At 55.6% G+C, this 19,778-nt stretch overlaps 1 protein-coding gene across 1 annotated transcript; it reads left to right on the forward strand.

Annotated features, from left to right (window-relative positions):
• Positions 1-1,083: 1,083 nt before the first annotated feature.
• Positions 1,084-19,231, forward strand: ST3GAL4 (ST3 beta-galactoside alpha-2,3-sialyltransferase 4). Its single transcript, XM_009568596.2, is given in 15 exon segments — positions 1,084-1,956; positions 4,845-4,951; positions 7,168-7,228; positions 13,807-13,888; positions 13,891-13,937; positions 14,455-14,533; positions 15,227-15,308; positions 15,946-16,026; positions 16,111-16,208; positions 16,340-16,400; positions 17,267-17,362; positions 17,457-17,646; positions 17,775-17,918; positions 18,023-18,166; positions 18,603-19,231. Coding segments are annotated over 15 exon segments (1,653 nt in total). The 5' UTR covers positions 1,084-1,662; the 3' UTR covers positions 18,690-19,231.
• Positions 19,232-19,778: the final 547 nt, after the last annotated feature.

Consider the following 19,778-nt stretch of genomic DNA (forward strand, 5'->3'; position numbering starts at 1 on the left):
CAGAACATGGTTTATTCAGCACAGTGGGGTTGGGCTGATGGTTGGACTGGATGAGCTTGGGGGCTTTTCAAACCTTGATAATTCCATGATTCTCTGTTTTAGCACTGACTATTCCTGAACTGCTTTGGGCTGTGGTTCTTGTTCACGAGAGCTTTGCCAATCATACTTTTTAAAAGAATAATTTACTCTCTTACATTTTTCCCCTTTTTGCTTGTTTTCTCTGGGCATAACATGATGGCTGTGTAAGGAGTAGGGATGTGCTCCTCTCCTGCCATAGCTGGCATCCTGGCTTTCAAAGAATGATGGAATGGTTTGGGTGGGAAGGGACCTCACATCCCATCCAGTCTCCCCCCCCCGCCATGGGCAGGGACACCTCCCACTGGATCAGGGGCTCCAAGCCCCATCCAACCTGGCCTGGAACCCCTCCAGGGATGTGGCAGCCACCACTGCTCTGGGCAACCTGGGCCAGGGTGGGGGGTTTGACTTTGCAATGAGGAAAGGAAATGATTTAACGCTTTCGTGCTGCTCTTTGCAACTTCTGCTTCTCTTTTTTTTTTGGTGTTTCTTCTTCAACTACTCCACTCGTTCTTGGAGCCCAGCAGCTTCTCCCTCCTCCAGCTGTGATCCTTCTGCTTATTGAGCATTTTCTAGGAAAATCCTGTGTCGTCTTGGGAGGGAAAAGCAAAAAAAAAAATCTAGTTCTTGCTAATCTCTGCGTTTTCAGCTGCTGACTCCTTGCATGTGACCAGAGTTGGCTGGAAAGTTTCCTTGGAGGAAGGAGAAAAGGATTTGGCTGGTGGGAGAACGGTGAAACCAAGAAGGAGCCCCCTCCATCCTGGTTTTTGCCTTGGCCTGGTGGATGCTCGGAGCGGTTTCAGACTGGCGCGGGCTGCGGCTCCTCTCCAGGATGTGTCTCGCTGTCTGCCGGAGGCCACTGAGCTGTGGTGCCGGCATCACCGGCCAACGCTTCTCCCGGCTGGTTCGGCTCCACCATGCTGCGGATCCGCGTGGGATGGTGACCACTGGGCTGCTGGGAAGGTGGGTGGGAGCGGTGGAGGTGGGAAGGCTGTGGGTGAGCACTTGCTTTGGGGTGTTCAGTGTGTGATGGGGCCAAAGAATCGATTTTAGGAGGGTGGGATTTGGTGAGCGCTGGCACACGGGGTGGATTCTGCCTATCCCCTGTGGATCCAGCCCTGCGCTAAATCACTCTGACATGCTGAGAGATGGTGCAGTTTGCCGACACCGTTTCAGCAAGATGCTTGGGACTCACTGAGCGCCCAAGCCACCGTGCAGGTGGTTTATATTCATGCTGGGCAAGTTATTTCTGTAATCCCCATGCGGGTGTTAGCGTGTGGCTGGGTGGGTTTGGTCTCCAGGTGCTTATGTATGTGCTGTCTGTGTGGAAGGACCCGGTAGAGCTGCAGGGAGATCTTTGCCAACGGTTTGGGTGCCTGGGGTCACCATCCCAACATGGCATGTGCTCTGCTGGGGTGTCCAGCAGGGGTGGGTTTGGCCATCCATGGGTGCTGCTGGTCCCTGTCCTGTAGGTCAGGAGTGGCTGGAGGGCGCTGGGGGCTCCCCGCTGCATCTGTCTCTTGTGGAGGACCCCTCCCTTGAAGCCAGGGTGACATCTTCCATCAGCCTTTCGCTGCTGTCCGGAGGATGCTGGGATGCTCCTGGGTTTGCAGAGCTGCTGCCGCTCAAGGACCATTGTGGGATGTAGGCTGTGCCGGCGAGGGATGCTCGGAGGTGGGATACAGCGTTCCGCTGGGATGGATGGTGCAGGGGTGCATCGTGATGCAAGGCAGGCTGTTTGAAAGAGGAGGAGGACTCTCCTCCCGACACCACGCCTGTAAGACCGTAACAACAACCCTACGGAGAGATTTCTCCTTTTCTTTGGAGTTGGTTTGGTTTCCTTTTATTGCAAATCAACCTAAACCCCCGAGCCGCATCCAGGTAGGACTGAGGGGGGAGCTGCCTTCCTTTCCTTCCTTATTTGCAGGTTTAAAAATCTGTCTGCTGGAGCTTGGGGTTTTGCTTTTAATCCTGGGTTTGTGAAGGAGGCTTTAACCTGAGCTCACGCCGTTGGAATTCCCCGCTGTGCCTGGGAGAGGCTCCTCTCCTCCGATCGCTTCCAGATGCCGTTCCCGCTTTGACTCTTCCCCTTGCAAAATGTCTCCCCCAGCTCACGGCAGCCTCGCTCATGTTTTCCCGGCTGGATTTGCATCCCGATATCCAACAGGGCTGAGTCAGCTGAGTTTGTATTTTATTAAGCAGAGCATGATGCCGGCGGCGAGGGGTTGCAACTCGCCCTGTGGCTTTGCACAAGCCGGCGCCCCAGGTCGGATCCTGCGTCAGGTTTTGAGCTGCTTGTGCCATTTCCATGGGGTGGGTTTTTCATATCCTTTTCAAAGAATATATATGTAAAAAATATCTGAGCCAGGCTGGAGCATGGGGCTCTGCCCCATCCCCTGCCTGCGCTGCCGAGTGGGCAGAGCTTCCCTGAGCCCTGGAATGGGGGGAAACTGAGGCAGGAAAGCACTGGGCAAGATTTGAGGATGTTTTAATCCTGGGAACGTGCTGCTCTGAGGCTTTGCTGGTGCTGTATGCGCGCTGCCTGCCGAGCATCCCTGTAATGGATAATGAACAACTCCTGGCTGGGTAATAAAACCCCATTCCGGTTGCTCCATGGCCATTGGGTTCATGGGGTGGGATTTTATGGCACAAGGATGGATCTGGACCCACCCGGGTTGAGACCCAGGGGACTTGGGAGAGCACCAAGGCACGGAGAAAAATGGGGTGGAAAGGGAGAAATAAAGGGAAAAAATGCCAAGAGAAGGGATGCAAGTGGGCAGGGGGAATCCAAGACTGAAGTGGGGTGTGGGAATGGTGTCAGAAATGAAGAGGAGCGAAGGGCTTTAGGGGTTAAACGCTGCCTTCTCCGGAGGAGGAGGCATCAGGGAGCCTGGAAGGGCCGGGAAGTGCTTGGCCCCCTCCCTGTGCGATAACCAGTGCTGCTTCCGAACAAAAAATGGAATTAAAAAACATAATCACAAAGAAGCGCCTGTGTGAACGAATGGATGACAAAGAGCCGCCTGTTGGTGCGCGCAGGGGCTCTCCAGGTTCCCCTCCCGGCCAGGGCTGGGGAGCGAGCGTGGAATTTGGGCTGGGGGAGCCGAGGGTGGCCGAGAGCCCGGCTGTCAAAGGGCGCTATTTATGCAACAGGAAAAATGTGATTTGTCTTCAAAATTATCAGCTCCGTCTCTTCTTCCGCTGCCCCTTTGTGCTGGCGGGGCGGTGGCTGCCCTGGCAGCTCTCTGTGCCGGAGGGCTGGGGGGGTCGGCAATGGGAACTGGGGGAGCAGGAGGGTTTGGTGCCCGGCACCGGGTCAGGGTGAGGGGGGGGATAAATTGAATCATAGAATAGTTAGAGTTGGAAGGGACCTTAAAGATCATCCAGTTCCAACTCCCCTGCCATGGGCAGGGATATCCCACTGGCTCAGGCTGCCCAAGGCCCATCCAACCTGGCCTGGAACACCTCCAGGGATGGGGCAGCCACAACTGCTCTGGGCAACCTGGGCCAGGGCCTCCCCACCCTCATGGTGAAGAAATTCTTCCTAATGTCCAGTCCAAATCTGCCCCTCTCCAGTTTATACCCGTTCCCCCTCATCCTATCACCACAGGCCTTTATGAACAGCCCCTCCCCAGCTTTCCTGGAGCCCCTTCGGGTACTGGATCCTGAAGGGATCCTGCCCCTGTCCTGCTGCCGAGCCCCGGCATCCCCTGGGAAATGCAGCTTTAGCATCATTAGGGACTTTCAACATCCTTAGGGACACCTCCCACTGGCTCAGGGCCTCCAAGCCCCATCCAACCTGGCCTTGAACCCCTCCAGGGATGGGGCAGCCATGACTTCTCTGGGCAACCTGGGCCAGGGCCTCCCCACCCTCCATGTGGAGAATTTCTTCCTAATGTCCCATCTTCCCCCTTCCAATTTAAAGCCATTCCCCCTCATCCTCTCCCTGATCCAGAGCCCCTCCTCAGCTTTCCTGGAGCCCCTTTCAGCACTGGAAGCTGCTCTAAGGTCTCTCCACAGCCTTCTCTTCTCCAGCTGAACAACCCCAACTCTCTCAGTCTGTCCTCGTAGCAGAAATAGTCTTGTGGCAAATCATCCTGGGGATGCTCTTCTCTGTGAAGTTTGAGATCTTCTCTAGAGTTTTGCGATCACCTCAAAGGAGGCTTTTTTTTGGGTGATGCTGAGCACCCCATTGTGGAAACAGCAGTGATTTCTTGTGCCTGTTTCTTCCTTCTAGTTCGTTTTGGGGAGGTTTTTATCGCGGGAAGCTCGTGCTTAAACAGTCGTCGTTTATTTTTAGGTCTGTGTTGCTCCGGATAATCCGGCTTGGCTGGGCAGCCGTGCTTTTCCTCCCCTTCTCAGGGATTTAATAGGAATAGATTTATGAAATTATTTTATTTTTAATATAGTTAATAAATTATTGATTTAATGGAAACCCCACTTGAGGAGGAGGGGGAGGTCTGGTGGGGATGGTTCTGCTTGCACTCTCTTGACCAAGGATGCTGGGGTGAGGATCAGCAGGGAAACCTCTACTGAAAAATTGCATCCCATGCTGGAATTACACCTTTGGCTCAGCTGGAGGATTGTCGGGAAGAGGTCGGATTAGCTCCCGCTAAATACCAGCCGAATGAATAAGCTGCTGGTCCCGGGGCGATAGCGATCGGGGTGACGTGAGGGATGTGCTGGGCTTGGAAACACCTCGCTTGTGCCAAGAGGAGACGTTTTCTCCAGAGGAGGAGGATGAGCTCACCTGGATTTTATTCCCCTCCCAGCCTGGCTTTTGCTCTCTCCCAGCTTGGGAGGTGATTTTAACCACGGGAGACTGGTGCCGGTGATGGAGCGCCGACGGACGGACAGACGGACGGCTGCCGTGCTCCAGGTCTGGCTGGCGGTGGGTGGAGAAACACCATCTCCATCTCCCCCCTGCTCTTTTCTAGCCGCTCCTGGGGGTCCTGCTCCTTGCTGGGGTGGGATCTGGTGCCTCATCCCTGCCCTGCGCCTGTCCCCACTGGCCTGTGTGTGTCCCAAACGTGCCTGTGCCCACGGGGATGCACTGGCGCTGAGCCTTTTAAAGTCTGATCCTGGCTGCCTTTAATCTTTAATAGGGGAAAGGATGCAAGCGGCAGGTTCTTGTTCTGCCTTGATCCCGGAGGGGAGATGTGGGGGGAAGTGGGCAGAGCACCAGGTGCCTTCCCACCTCTCAGAGTTGGAAACTGCTGTTTAAATGCAGCTGGCAGCTGGTAGGCAGGAGGGGAAACTGAGGCAGACGGAGTAGCTGGGAGCCTGGCGAGGGAAAAGAGCAAAATTCAGCTTGTTGAGTTTCTTTTTGAGGGATATGGGATGTTTGTTTCCTGCCAGGATCAGCTGCCAGTTGGGTTGAGCCACCCGCGGCGAGTCATGGAAATGGTGGTTCTTGGCCTGGCAGATGCCTCAGCCGTGATGGGTTTGTTCTGGACCTTGGGCTGGGAACCGCCGATTGTGCTGGTGGTGAGGGAACTGCTTGGGAGGCTGGAAAACGATCCTGGGGACACCGCGATCCAGCTCCTGGCTCTTCCTGCTGAGCTGGAAAAACCAGCTTCAGGCAAGACCTTGGATCCTCCAGCGATGTGTGTTAGGGAATTGCAGTCCTCTGCTGATCCAGGGCTGCCGTATCTCCCGGGACGGATGCTGTGGGAAGGAGGCGTCCCCTCACCCACCCCAGGCAGCTCTGGGCATCCTCATCTTCATCCTCATGCTCATCCTTATCCTCATCCGTGCTGATGCTGTACCATGAAGTGCTTTAGCAGGAGCTCCCCGGAGAGAGTTTAACCTCCTTAGCAGAGCCTATAATTCACGGCTCTAAATAAAAAGGCTCCTTGTCGACAGTGATGCTGGATGATCTGGTAGATTTAGGGCTGCTGGAAAGAACCGGGTGTGGGAAGGTGCATTTTTTCGGCTTTTACAAAGCTGCCCCAGAGGCCTCAGGTTTGGCTGTTAATTGCCCCGAGCCCTCTGGTTTAATTAATCCCCCCAGCAAATGGTGGAGGTGGGAGAAAGCAGAGCTGCTTTGGCCAGAGAGGGGACGTGCAGCCCTGGGATGGAGCCATCCCTTCTTCTCTTGCTGTGCCCCAAGGGCAGCTGCGGAAGAAGAACCCAACGTCTCAGAGATGGTCGGTGGTTTCCTTCCTCATCCCTTGTATGGGGTCATGCCCTCTTCGTTAAAATTAATGAGGCATTAAGAGCAAAGCATACCTTGGAGAAGGCTTGCACTGGCAGAGTGGCCCTCAGCAATTCTTGTCTTTGCTTTTCCCAGCTGGAGGAGATGGAGAGAGGTAAGGAACCTCCTGCTCTCAGGGTTTCCCTTCGGAAGCTTCTTCTCTGCCAGCACTTGAGCACCAGCTGTGGAGAGAGCCTTGCTGGTGCCGTCCAGGCCATCCTTCCCTGTCTGCGTCACCAAGCCGGGCTGAGATTGTTCCCCATGTGTTTATTTGGGAAAAGCCATGACTCCCCCCACCCTCATCCATCCCACCAGCACAGTGGAAAAGCAAAGCTTGCTTGCTCCTGAGGGCTCGCTTTCCCCCTTCACCCCACCGTGCTGCAGAGCAACTGTCCTGCCAGGAGAGAGGCTTTTCTTTGGGAGGCAGCATGGCAGAGGGATTTCTGCGTGCAGCAGATTCTCAGCAGGGTTTTTCCTTCCTCAAATCGTAAGGATGTCACAGCACCGGGCGAGGATGTGTAATTTGGCAAGTTTTAGGGGAAGAGATTCCGGAGATGTGGGATTAAGGAGCATCTTGCATGCGGGAAGGCAGGAGAGCTGCGGAGCATCCCAGGGTGAGCAGGGCTGCATCTCCCTTTCCTGGGAAAGGGCATCACCCGCTTCCTAAAAATCCGAGTGCATCATGGAAGGGGATTTTGGTGGGAAAGGCCAAGAGGCGTTGGGGAAACCTGTGGTGAGGTCCAGGCTTTGAGCTGCTGTGCCTCCTCCTTAAAAGCATCCGGAGGCCCAGCCCTGGGTGCTGCGGGTGCTGGAGGAGGTGGGTGGGTTTGTGGGGAGTGCAGATGTGCTGATGTGGGTTACTGTAGCTCTAAGGATGTTTTGCCTTTTCCCTTTGCCAGGGGAAGAGAGGATGGCCTCATAGATCCCACCAAGCTCCTGCCTGGACCAAGAGGACGGACCGTAAGTAGCCACTGCCTCCTGCGTGCTTATTGCTGCTCTGATAGGGACTGGCATCAGCCACTGCTGCTGGGGATGCTGGAAAAGGTCTCCTTGAGACGAGCATCTCCTCCTGGGGTGGTTGTGGGGGTAATGAAGCATCGAGGCAACGCTGGGGTGCAAAGTGACGGAGCGGTTTGTTTTCTGGATGTTTTCCTCTGCAGCTGCTCACATGGGAGAGGAGAGGAGAGCAGGGGAGAGGGGAAAGTGCAGGGGGCTAAATCCATCCGGCTGCTTCACCCCGAAGGCTTTGGGGCTGGAGGACTCAAGCGCAAGGGTGGCTTTACGCTGGGGGTTGTGCTACCCCAAAACTGTCCGTTGTGAGGTGTGGAGGAAACGGTGTGGAAACCACTGGGCTGCCTCCGGTGGGAGTGTTAAGGTGGCACTTAAAGCCTTATGAAGTGGATGTCGACTGGGCAGGCAGCTTTGGAGACCCCCAAAACGAAGCCGTGTAGTTAAAAGCCACCGGGCTGGTCTCTGCCTGCAGGATAACTCCACCCCAGGGCTTGAGTTCCCTTAATTTCCCACACGCTTTTGCTGGAGGGGTTGAGTGTAGGTATTGCCTTGTTTTGGGTTGGAGATTGGCTGGATCATCACCTTGGTTTAGTTTTACCTCTCTGGACTGCTTTCATACTGTGGGGCTCCCTGTGCTCCTTGGGGAGCAGATGGGGCTGTCATCACCCTCCCTGCACCCCTGCTTGCTGCCTTCCTCTCTCTACTGGTTTTTGTGGGGGATGAAACTGAAGCACGAGTGCAAAGCCGTGTTGCCAAAGCCGCTCTTGCCATCACCACCTGCATCCCCGGGCTGTCCCCGAGGATGCAGGTGTCAGCACACAGCAATGCTGTGACCGTGATGGCAAACGGGCACCGGTTGGGGCAGTTGGGAGGAGGGGGTGGCTGGATTGACGCTGGGGGCTTGGCAGTGAAATCCCACGGGTATAAAATCATCACTGGTGGGTGCCTACCCCTGTCTCCTTACCCAGGGTTGTCCTCCCATGGATAGCTCGTGTCTCCTCCGGCAGCGCGGCTGTCACCTCTGACCTGTACCGAGCCACATCCGGCAAGAAAGGGTCTTTAATTTAGTTTTTAGAAACAGGAACAAAGCAATTAAACTTCGATAATATAAACAATAATGTATAAATCATAATGTATAACCTATAATAACGTAGCCTAACACAGCGAGGAGGAGCCTTGGAGCTCCTCCGGTGGCATGGGATTACCCCAGAGGTATCAGATGCTTGTATATACCCATGCAGTCAGTATTTTGGGGCCGTAGGATGGGGTTTGGGTCATATCCCTGTGTTTTTCCTGCTGAAAGGATTGAAAAAATCTAGTGGGAGAGGAGATGGCAGTGGCAGCACCGCCTGAACCGTGTTTCAACCTCTGCACACATTAAACCAACAGCACCGTGGAAGGGCGGGAGCAGCCCAGGTTTATTTTGAGGACATGCCATTGTGGAAATACTTGTCCTACCTGAGCTTATTTGCTCTTGCCACCTCCAAAATAACACCCTTGTCACGGGTACATATGTTGTTAAGGCTTGCATGCCAGTGAGGGTTTTTTTCTGCTTATCATGAATCTCTGGCCAGGTTATTGTGTGCCTGGGATACCACGGGCTCAGGGAACAGGGCTGCCTCTCCTGTTAAGAGGCAATTAAGATTCCTTTAAAGTGACTTGCAGGGCTCTTAAAATAGGATAAATGGGAGTATTGGCAGCGTGGGCTGGCTCTGTTGCCCTCGGTTGGGTGATGTCCGGTGTCAGTTGGGGTTGATTTTTACCTTGCCGTGTCCTAATGACCTCCCACCTCCTCTGACGGCCGCATTGGCAGATCCTGCTCCTGCAGGCGCTTTGCTCTGCTGTTTGCTGGCATCCCTGGCCCCCTGCATCATCCCCATCCCACCCCAGCATCTGCTGGGGGGTCGGATCCAGACCACACTGCCTTTTGCCTTGGGATGGCCATGGGTTGCAATCTCACAAGGTTTTTCTCCCCCACCATGGGTCTCGGTTTCCTTTCCAGCTTGGAAGAAAAATCCCCGAGCAGCACCTGGAGTTTGCAGCAGCCAGGGCGAGGAAACTTTGGGATGCCAGGCTGGATTTGGGACCCTTTGATGTTCTGCCAAGCCTAGGCAGCACCTTGAGTTGGCTGGATCCTGTTCCCACCTCCCAGGTTGTGCACAGGCTCTGGCACGTGCTGGTTCTGTCGAGGCAGGATGCGGGGGATGATCCAGCATCTGCCAGGCTCTGCCGGCACTGCCAGCCCTACCGCAGGGAGACGAGCCGTGGGATGGGGGCTTGGAAGATCCTGGGACTATAAACTGCTTCCTTGGATGTCAGTCCTGGTTGTTGTCCTCGGCGTGGAGTGCAGGATTTGTCCTGCTGCTCCCCGCAAGGCTCAGAAGAAATGGTCCGGCTGTGGTCAAAGGGATCTGTGCTGTCCAACTCCCTTTGGTTCTCAATTTCTCCTCCCAAATGACAGGCGACAGGATGAGAGGGAATGGCCTCAGGTTGTACCAGGGCAGATTCAGAGTGAACATCGGGAAAAAGTTCTTCACTGAAAGGGTTCTCAGGCCCTGACAGAGGCTGCCCAGGGAGGTGGTGGAGTCACCATCCCTGGAGGGGTGTAAAAACTGGGCAGATGAGGTGCTTAGAGATATGATTTAGTAGTGAACAGGCTGGATCCATGAGCTGAGACCAACGGGGTGAGGTTCAACAAGGCCAAGTGCCAGATCCTGCACTTGGGACACCGTCACCCCATGCAGCTCCAGGTTTGGGGACGAGTGGCTGGAAAGTTGCTCCATGGAGAAGGACCAGGGGGTGTTGGTCGATGGTGGCTGAACATGACCCAGCAGTGGCCCAGGTGGCCAAGAAGGCCACCAGCATCCTGGCTTGCGTCAGCCATGGGGTGGCCAGCAGGAGCAGGGCAGGGATCCTCCCCCTGGACTCGGTTCTGGTGAGGTCACACCTTGAATCCTGGGTTCAGTTCTGGGCCCAAGAAGGGCTGGAGCGCATCCGGCGAAGGGAAGGGAGCTGGGGATCGATCTAAAGAACAAGGGTTATGAGGAACAGCTGAGGGAGCTGGGGTTGTTGAGTCTGGAGAAGAGAAGGCTGAGGGGAGACCTCATCGTTCTGTGCTCCTCCTGGAAAGGAGGTTGGGGTGAGGTGGGTGCTGGGCTCCTCTCCCAAGTGACAAGCAACAGGATAGTAGGTAATAGCCTCAAGTTGCACCAGGGCATGTTCAGATTGGACATCAGGAAACATTTCTTGACTGAAAGGGTTCTCAAGCACTGGCAGAGGCTGCACAGGGCAGTGGTGGAGTCCATATCCCTGGGGGTGTTCAAAAGATGGGCAGATGTGCTCAGGGACGGTTCAGGGATGGGACGTCTGGACTCAGTGATCTCAAAGGTCTTTCCCAATCAAACAATTGTATGATTCTAAATCTGGAGGTGTTGGATCTGTCTGGAGCCCTCAAGGCCATGGAGGGAGGTGGGAACGGGTGGAGATACAGGAACGGGCTACTCTGACGTCACCCATGGAGCAAGACGGTCAGTTCCGTGGCAGCTGCTGGTATGTGGAGTCTTTCCTGGGACATGGTGACACTGGGAGGTGAAACCCCACTCCAGAGGGAGATGGAGAACCTTGACAAGGAACTTCACAGCATCCCAGGGACTGGGTTTTTCCTGGCTGGGGAAGGGGAGACCTGGCTGTGAAGATGGGGTGGTAGTGAGGCTTTTAAGTAATTAATGCAGCAATAACATTCAGCCTGGGGTGCTCTGAAGGCACGTGGCTCAGCCATGAAAGAGAGGGGCTGTTTTGATTGCTTCTTTCAAGAGTGGGGAGCTGAATCCACCCGGGACTTTCCCCCAGCTCCGGGGCTTGGCAGGGAATGTGGTGCCCTGACCGAAGCTGCGGTGGTCGAGGGGGGAGCAATGAATCTTGCCCAGCTGCCGGGGATGCTGCGGGGAGGTGTGGTGGAGGATCAGGGGGTGTTGGATGAAGGACACTCAGTAGACAGGTACGGTTGGGCTTGATGATCTCAAAGGTCTTTTCCAACCAAGTGATACTATGATTCTGTGCTGCATGGTGGGTCTGGGATGTGTACTGGGACTAGGGATGCTCCATGGTGGGACTGAGCTGCTGTGGTGGCACCATGGATGCTGCATGGTGGGACTGGGAAGCTGTGGTGGATGCTGCATGGTGGGACTGGGATGCTGTGGTGGCACCATGGATACTGCATGGTGGGACTGGGATGCTGCAGTGGCACCATGGATACTGCATGGTGAGACTGGGATGCTGCATTAGGGGACCAGGGATGCATGGTGGGTGGGAGCAGGGATGCTGCATGGTGGGACCAAGGATGCTGTGGTGGGACCAAGGAGGTTGCACGGTGGGACTGGGGTACTGCAGTGGGACCAGGATGTTGCACTGGGACCAGGGATGCATTAGGGGACTAGGGGGTGCTACATGGTGGGACTGGGATGCTGCATGATGGAACCAGGAGGATGCTGTGTTAGCGGACTGTGGGGGGACTCTGTGTGGTGGAACCAAGGAGGTTGTATGGTGGGACTGGGATGCTGCAGTGGGACCATGGATGCGGCATGGTGGAGCAGGGATACAGCGCTGGGACAAAGGGTGCTGCGTTAGGGGCTTAGGGATGCTCCGTGCTGGGACCAGGGATGCTGTGGTGGGACAAGGGTTGCTGTGCTAGGGACCCAGGGATGCATGGTGGGACCAGGGATGACATGGTGGGACTGGGATACTGCGTTAGGGGCCTGGAGGGATGCTCCATGGTGGGACCAGGGATTCTGCATGGTGGGTGGGACCAGGGATGCTGCAGGGACCAGCAGGACCCTTTAGCATTGCTCTCCCCCAGCTCTGCAAGGATGGAGGGAGCTGGCTCGGGCTCTTCAGCCCTTCTCGCTGCTCAGGTTTGGGCTGCTGATCCCGTAGCACGAGGCTGGAGGGAGCTGAAATGGATTCCAAAAGCACCTCTGCCTTGGCCTGGCCGGGGCAGTCTGGGTGTGCTCTGTTTTGCTCTGCATTCCCTGAACGCTTCACTAACCAGCGTTGGTTCTCCTCGGGATTAACTGGTTTGTCTTAGATAAGTTTTGCATCAGGCGCAGCTTGTGCGTACAGGCCTGGGAAAAGATCAGAAAGCCTTCGAAACCCCAGATTGAAACAAAAAAAAAAGAAAAGCAGAGCTGGTTTGTAAGAGCAAACACTGGGGGGCTGGGGGGTGGGGGTGGAAAGCAGATTTTCCCCAGTGTCAGATGCCAGTGGGAGGGGTGAAGCTGGGCTGGGTGATTTGGCACCCAGGAGGGAGCTGGGGGGTAGATTTGCTGCTAAATTTGTGTCCTGATACCTGGCAGCATCCCAGATCAGGGAAAATGGGAGTGCTTGGGCCCGCAGGGAGCATCGCCAACCTCCAGCAGGTTTTCCCTTGGGGATTTTTGTGGCAGTTCCGCTGGGAAAAAAAAAAAACCCCAAGGAAACACAAACTGCTCTTTAGTTTCACCTAATTTGATTTTGTTCAAGCAAATGTGATGCAGAAAGGGACGAGATGCCCCAGCTCCTTGCCCCTGCTTGCTCGACCCTTGAAGGTGCAATCGTGGGTTTAATGTTCCTGTGCTTTCCCAAGCCAGGAGGGACTCGTAGAGACAGAAACACGGATGCAGGACGAGAGATAAGGTGTAAATCGTGTGTTTGTGTGTGTGTGTGGGCTTTTGCTTCCCCTGCCTGGGGTCTCCAGGTGATGGTGGGGCTGAGCCTGGGCATGATTCACCAGGAAAGAGTTCAATATCCGTGTTTTATGGAGGAGAAGTGGCTCAGGGGGAGACAGGAGCTTTCCCAGGGTGCCACCTCAGCTGTCCACATCATGTCCCCGTTCCTGTCCCTATCCCCATTACTCTGCTGTCAAACACACCCAGTTTTCTTTGCTTCATATCCCATCCCGTTGCTTGTAGCATGGTTTAATTGCCCTTAATTCCCTTTTAATTGCCCTTCCTGCCCTTTTTTAATTAATTACCCTTCCTGCCCTTTTAATTTCAGGAGCTGGTGATGAGGAAGGGAAGAGCCTGGCTCTCGTGGGACCATCTTTGGTCCCGTTTCTTCTCTTTCTTGATATGTTTTGCCCCCAAAGCCGCTGCTGTTGACTCATCCTTGGCTGGGCGAGGACTTGGCAGGTGCCGGATTCATTAACGGCACTTCGTTAGGCAGGTTGGGTGCCCCCCCTCTCTGAACAAGGTGACTAAGCAAGAACAGAATTGCCATCACCCAGCCCAGGTGTGCACCGTTCCTCTTGATTGGGTGTTTAACACCTCCTCGTCTGGAGTGGGGAGCAGCTCGGTTCCGGGGTGGCAAAACCAACCCAAACTCTCAGCCGAGCTTAGAGTAGGATTCGTCCTCGGGGAGCAAAGTCTCCTGCGTACCCCAAGCTTCTCCCCACCCGGTAAGTTGATTTTCCATCCTTGCTGCATCGCAGTGGGATGGGGCTAAGCTGGTCCCCAAGGTGGCTCCGACCACGGCTCTTTGCTGCCTTATTCCAGGAGCGCGAGGTTTCGAAGGAAGAAAAAAGTCTCCCTGCTTCCCTGGCTGGTGTTTGCGTGTGCATTAAGCTCGTGGTGTCCCCTTGCCCCAGGCCAGGATGGTTGGATCCAAAGCGTTGGAGGTTCCTCAAGTACGTGGTACTCCGTGCTGTGATCTTGCTTGGCTGCTCCCATCCTTTCTGCCTGGCTCGGTGGCGGCGCGTTTGGCTTCGTACCTGCAGTAGTTGGTGCCGGTCAGATGCTTCAGCCAGGGCTGGGCTTCAAATCTGCTCCCAAGTCATTGCCACGGGCAGCGATTGGGGTGTTTTGCAGTTGAAACCCTGCCTGGGGCTCATTTTTCCTCTTGAATTAATCTTTTTCCTTTGGAATTTTGGCATTTAAGGTGTATGGCCGAGGTTCCTCGGGAACCATGGCTGCTTGCTGGCTTTTAGAAACTCTGTAGATCAACACTTGAGTGGCTGCGGGGCAGAGAAATGTGAATTTAAATGGAATAAATCCCTTGGGGAACCCTCGCATCGGCTTGTCCACAGGTGTGGATGGGGCAAGCGGTGGTGGTGGTGGGTGTGAAGCCTCTTGAATGGGTTTTTCAGGGATGGCTTCAATGGGGTTTGACCTCATCCGATGCCTTTCCCTCTTTTCTCACTCCAGGTGCCCAGCGGGAGCCGCGATGAGAGCTCCGGCCCTCGCCTGATGCCTCTCCTGCTGATAAAAATGCTCAACAAGTCTCGTGAGTCCCATGGAAGGGTCCTGTTTCCCTCTTTCAAACCAGGGATGGGGGGTCCTGGGGGATTTGCATTTGGAGATTTGGGTCTGAGAGGAGGAGGATGCATTGCTGTGGCTGCTGGGGCATCATGGCCGAAGTCGTGGTGGGGAGAGTGATTTTTTTTGGGGTCATTCATCCTTCAAGCACTGGCAGAGGCTGCCCAGGGAGGTGGTGGCGTCCCCATCCCTGGAGGGCTTTAAAGGTGGGTAAATGAGATGCTTGGGGCTGTGATTTAGCAGTGGACAGGGGCGGTTGGAGTTGATCTCGAAGGTCTTTTCCAACCTAATGATTCTATGATTCCGTGATCCTCTAGGCTCAGGCAGCTGGTATCCCTCAGGCTTTTTTTGGCTGAAAACCAGGATAGAGGCACCTGGAAAGAGGGATGGGTTTGTGTGGCCTTTGACAGAAGACGAGCAGGAGGAAATTGTGGCTTTTGGACCTGGGACAAAATCAACCCAGGTCTGCCTCAGGGCTGTTCCTCTCAAGGCAACCATGCAAGCCAGGCCCTGCCACTCCCTGCTTGGCCTGGGGCAGCTCCGCAATCCTGGATCTACCAGGACATCCCGAGGAGGCTGCAGGTCCCCAACCCCTGATTATCGAAAGCCTGGATACCAGCTGATGGTGTTTTTCTTTCCTCCCTGCTCTCTGGGCACCTAGGAGGGAAGCTACTCGGGGTGCTGGCGCTGTTTCTGGTGATGGTTTGGTACTCGATCTACCGGGAAGACAGGTACATACAGCTGTGAGTGGCTTTTATTCAAGTTTAAAGGACCTCCTGCCCTTTCTTTCGCTCTTGGGATGTGGCATCCTCCTGCCTGTTCCACGCAGGGATGCTGGAGCATCGTCTCACTGGATCCCTGGGGACCGGGGAGGTGACAGTGTCCTTGACTGCTGCTGGAGGAGGGGGACACGATGTGAAGGAGGCAACAGCATTCTTGGCTGCTGCCGGAGGAGGGGGACATGATGTGAAGGAGGCAACAGCATCCTTGGCTGCTGCTGGAGGGACACGATGCAGGGTTCCCCCTCAGCGTGTGTTGGTGCATGGGCTCTGTGGGATTTTGAGCAAATGCCGGTGTTTTCCCGAGCCTGGATTAGGGAGAAAGGGAAAACGTCGCTCTTTTCCCAGTCCTGGCAATGCTGGTGGAAATGGGGAAAGCAGAGAGCATGAGGTCTGTAAGCAGAGCAAGAGAGACCTCTTCTGATGCCAGGCTGCAAGACCAGCAAATACAAACCCAAAGCAACGTTGACCTTAAATCTGACCAGCAAAGACGCTGCACCACCAGCACAAATCCCACCGTGGCGGTGCTGGAGCCCCCTTTGCCAGGAGGGGAATGCAGAGGAGCAGGCATCATTTTTTCGTCCAACCTCTCCCCTTACAGCTTTTATTTCCCTGTGCAAGAGAACAAAACGATGTGTCCCCTCGGGGAGGTGGAAAAGAAAGCGCCACAGCTCATCGGGAAGTGAGTATGGGGATAGGGAACAAGGAGGGGAGATGCAGAACCAGGTTCCCATCCCAGTCTCACCAGCGCTTTGCTCCTCGGCAGCTACACGAGGGACCACCCGCTCTTCTTGCAGCTGAAGGACTATTTCTGGGTGAAGACGCCGTCGCTCTATGAGCTGCCTTACGGCACGAAAGGAAGCGGTAAGCCTCAGCAGCACCGGCTGTGGGTTTCTGTCTGTCTGTCCGGCTGCTGCTCTGGAGATTTGGCAGGGATGGGGCAGCACCCGGGGCATTACTGCCTTCCTTACCTTCTCCTCACCCCTGCTTTGCAGAAGATGCCCTCCTGCGCTTGCTGTCCATCACCCACTACTCTGTGCCTGAGAACATCCAGAGGTAACGCTGGGGTGGGTTTTGGGGCTTTTCTGTCTTTATTGTCATCATTGCTTTCTTGGGCGGGGGGAAATTTGCACATTGTGGGCCCAGGGTTTGGAAAAATGAGTCCTACACCTGGGATGGGGCAATCCATGGTTTCAGTACAGGATGGGGGATGATGTGATGGGAGCAGCCCTGAGGAGAAGGATTTGGGGTGCTGGGGAATGAGAAGCTCCACGTGAGTCGGCAACGTGCGCTTGTAGCCCAGAAACCAACCGTGTCCTGGTCTGCACCACAAGAAGCCTGGCCAGCAGGGAGGGAGGGGATTCTGCCCCTCTGCTGAGACCCCACCTGGAGCCCTGTGTCCAATTCTGGAGTCTCCAACATAAGAAGGAGATGGAACTATTGGAACAGGTCCAGAGGAGGCCATGAAGATGATTGGAGAGCTGGAGCACCTCTGCTATGAGGACAGGCTGAGAGAGTTGGGGTTGTTCAGCCTGGAGAAGAGAAGGCTCTGAGGACACCTTATAGCAACCTTCCAGTACATGAAGGGGCTACAAGAAAGCTGGAGAGGGGCTTTTCACAAGGGCCTGGAGTGACAGGACTAGGGGCAGTGGCTTTAAATTGGAGGGGGGAAGATTTAGACTAGATATTAAGAAGAAATTCTTCATGTTGAGGGTGGGGAGGCCCTGGTGCAGGTTGCCCAGAGTTGTCTCTTCCAACTCAAACCATTCTATGATTCTATGAAAATTCTCTGCAGCCCCAGGATGGTGGATGGGATGTGGGAATCTTTGTAGAGTGGACAATGCAGGGTTAATCCCCCCTTAGGGGTTAAAACCTCCTTGATTTAGCGCAAGTCTGGTTGAGATGGGGCTTTTCTCTCACAGTCTGAAGTGCCGGAGGTGTGCGGTGGTGGGCAACGGCCACCGGCTCCGCAACAGCTCCATGGGGGAGACCATCAACACGTACGATGTTGTGATCAGGTACAGCCCTGGGTCTGTCCCACTGATCCCTCCCTGGTGCCACCTGCAGATGATGCTGACACCTGTGATGTCCCCATGTGTACCCCCCTACAAGGTTGAACAACGCCCCAGTCCATGGTTATGAGCAGGATGTGGGCTCCAAGACCACCATGCGCCTCTTCTACCCGGAGTCAGCCCACTTCAACCCTAGGACGGAGAATAACCCTGACACATTGCTGGTGCTGGTACCCTTCAAGCCCATGGACTTCCAGTGGATGGAGGCCATTCTCAACGACAAGAAGAGGGTAAGCGTGGTGGGCATCTGAGTCCAACCCCTTCCCAATTGCTCAGGGGTCCAACCCTCATCCCACTCCACCTTTGGGGACCTACCTCTCTTACAGAGATGACACTGGACATCTCTGTTCTCTTACAGGTTCGGAAGGGGTTTTGGAAACAGCCCCCATTGATCTGGGATGCTGACCCAGAGCAAGTGCGCATCCTCAACCCTTATTTTATGGAAGTAACTGCTGCTAAACTACTTAACCTTCCCATGAAGCAACCACGGAAGGTCAAACAGGTAAGGGAAGGGGTTGGTCAGCACCCTGCTCCCCCTGAGAGCCGACATCCTCACTGAAGGACCATGGCTCTACGCACAGCTTCTCCTCCATCCTCTCCCTCCAGAAGCCCACTACAGGGCTGCTGGCCATCACCTTGGCACTACACTTCTGTGACCTGGTGCATATCGCGGGCTTTGGCTATCCTGACTCGGCCAACAAGAAGCAGACCATTCACTACTACGAACAGATCACGCTCAAATCCATGGCGGTAAGCATTTGCCCCCAACTTTCGTTCATGTTGCTCCATTTTTCCCCCAGAATGGAGGACTCAGGAGAGCAATGCCCTGCTCCATTCAGTGACGCGAGCAGTGTAGGAGGCTGTTCCCATGTGAACACCCCATTCCCCTTCCATGAGGGGCGTTGAGGTTCACCTTTGGATCGTCATTGTCCAGCTTCTCCCTCTAGCCCAGTGTCTTTAGTGGAGAGTTGGATCGGGTTTATGTGTGAGCAGAAGGGCTGATGGCCACAGGGCTTGGGCAGGGTCACATCCCTGCTTTTGGGAGTTCCTTACGTCAGGTTATGGTGTAGGGTCAACTCAGTGCTGGCGGGGTGGACAAGGTGGAGGTCTGGGAGGGCAGCAGAAGGAAAATGCATGACACCCTGCCACTGGGCTTCGGTGTCACTCCCTGCTCCCCGTCCTGCAGGCGTCGGAGCACAATGTCTCGCATGAGGCGGTGGCCATCAAGCGGATGCTGGAGCTGGGTCTCATCAAGAACCTCACCTACTTCTGAGGGCACTGGAGCTGCGCAGGGACACCGTCCCCAGCCACGGAGCAGGAGACACTGAACTGGCACGGCTGCAGCTGGGCGAGGGCAGAGCATCCTTGTCACCACCGCCACCTCACGCTGGGACTCTGGGAGCAAACAGGGATGGGGGGGCTGTGGTGGACTGTGGGTCCTCCAGAATCTGGGGGCGCAGGGAGCCCCGCGGGGCTGTGCCACGGCATCACAGCCGGCGCCTTTTCTGACCGACGCACTGGAGCTACCAAGGACCTGCAGGGGATTTTTGGGATTGGGAGTCCTCCCTCCCAGCGGGCCTGGGGGGGCAAGGGGTCTGCAGGAGCCCTTGCCTTGGGCTTTCCCTTTCCCTTAACTCCCTCGTATTTGGACGAGAGCCCTGCTGAGGGGCTGATCCTGGGGGTCCGGGGACTCCCCCCAAGGGAGCAGGAGCCTTTGGGGGTCTCCTTGCCCTGGGCCCCCTCCCAGTATTTAATTCCCCCACTTCCTTTTTTTAATTCCCTTTTTACTCGGCGGCCCCATCATGTGCCTTAGCGCTGGCGCGGGGTTCATCCTGCAGCCCCCCCCCCCCCAAGCAGGGGGACCCCGGGCTGCCTGGCCTTGGGCTCCGCCGGGGCCCTTTGTTGGGGGTGGGTGGGAAGGTTAATTTAATTAATTTAAAAGCTGATTTATCGTGGAGCCTCCCGCAGGGTACACGTGATGGGTGATGGGTTGCTGGGGTTTGGGGGTCCAGGAGCGTTGGACTGTGCCATGTCCCTGCCCTCACACCTGTGTCCCCGCAGATGTCCCTTACCTGCGCTGTCCTGGTGTGATGCCCTGGCTCCCATGCTGGTTGGTGGTGGAGACACCTGCCCTGTGCCTCAGTTTCCCTCTGCCCCTGACATCCCCACTGTGGGGTCCCCCAAGAACCTCCCCACCACACCCCTGGAGCTCCAGGCCAGGTCCACGCTGGGGCAAGCATCGTCCTCGCGTGGTGGCCATCAGCCCAGGCGTGCCACGAGAAACACCTCTTGTATTTACCGCGGCGCTGCGATACAGCGCGGAGAGGCCCTTCCCGGGGGGGTCCCCATCCCACTGGTGCCC

This window comes from Cuculus canorus, chromosome 23 (assembly GCF_017976375.1).
Source record: "Cuculus canorus isolate bCucCan1 chromosome 23, bCucCan1.pri, whole genome shotgun sequence".
Taxonomy (NCBI): Eukaryota; Metazoa; Chordata; class Aves; order Cuculiformes; family Cuculidae; genus Cuculus; species Cuculus canorus.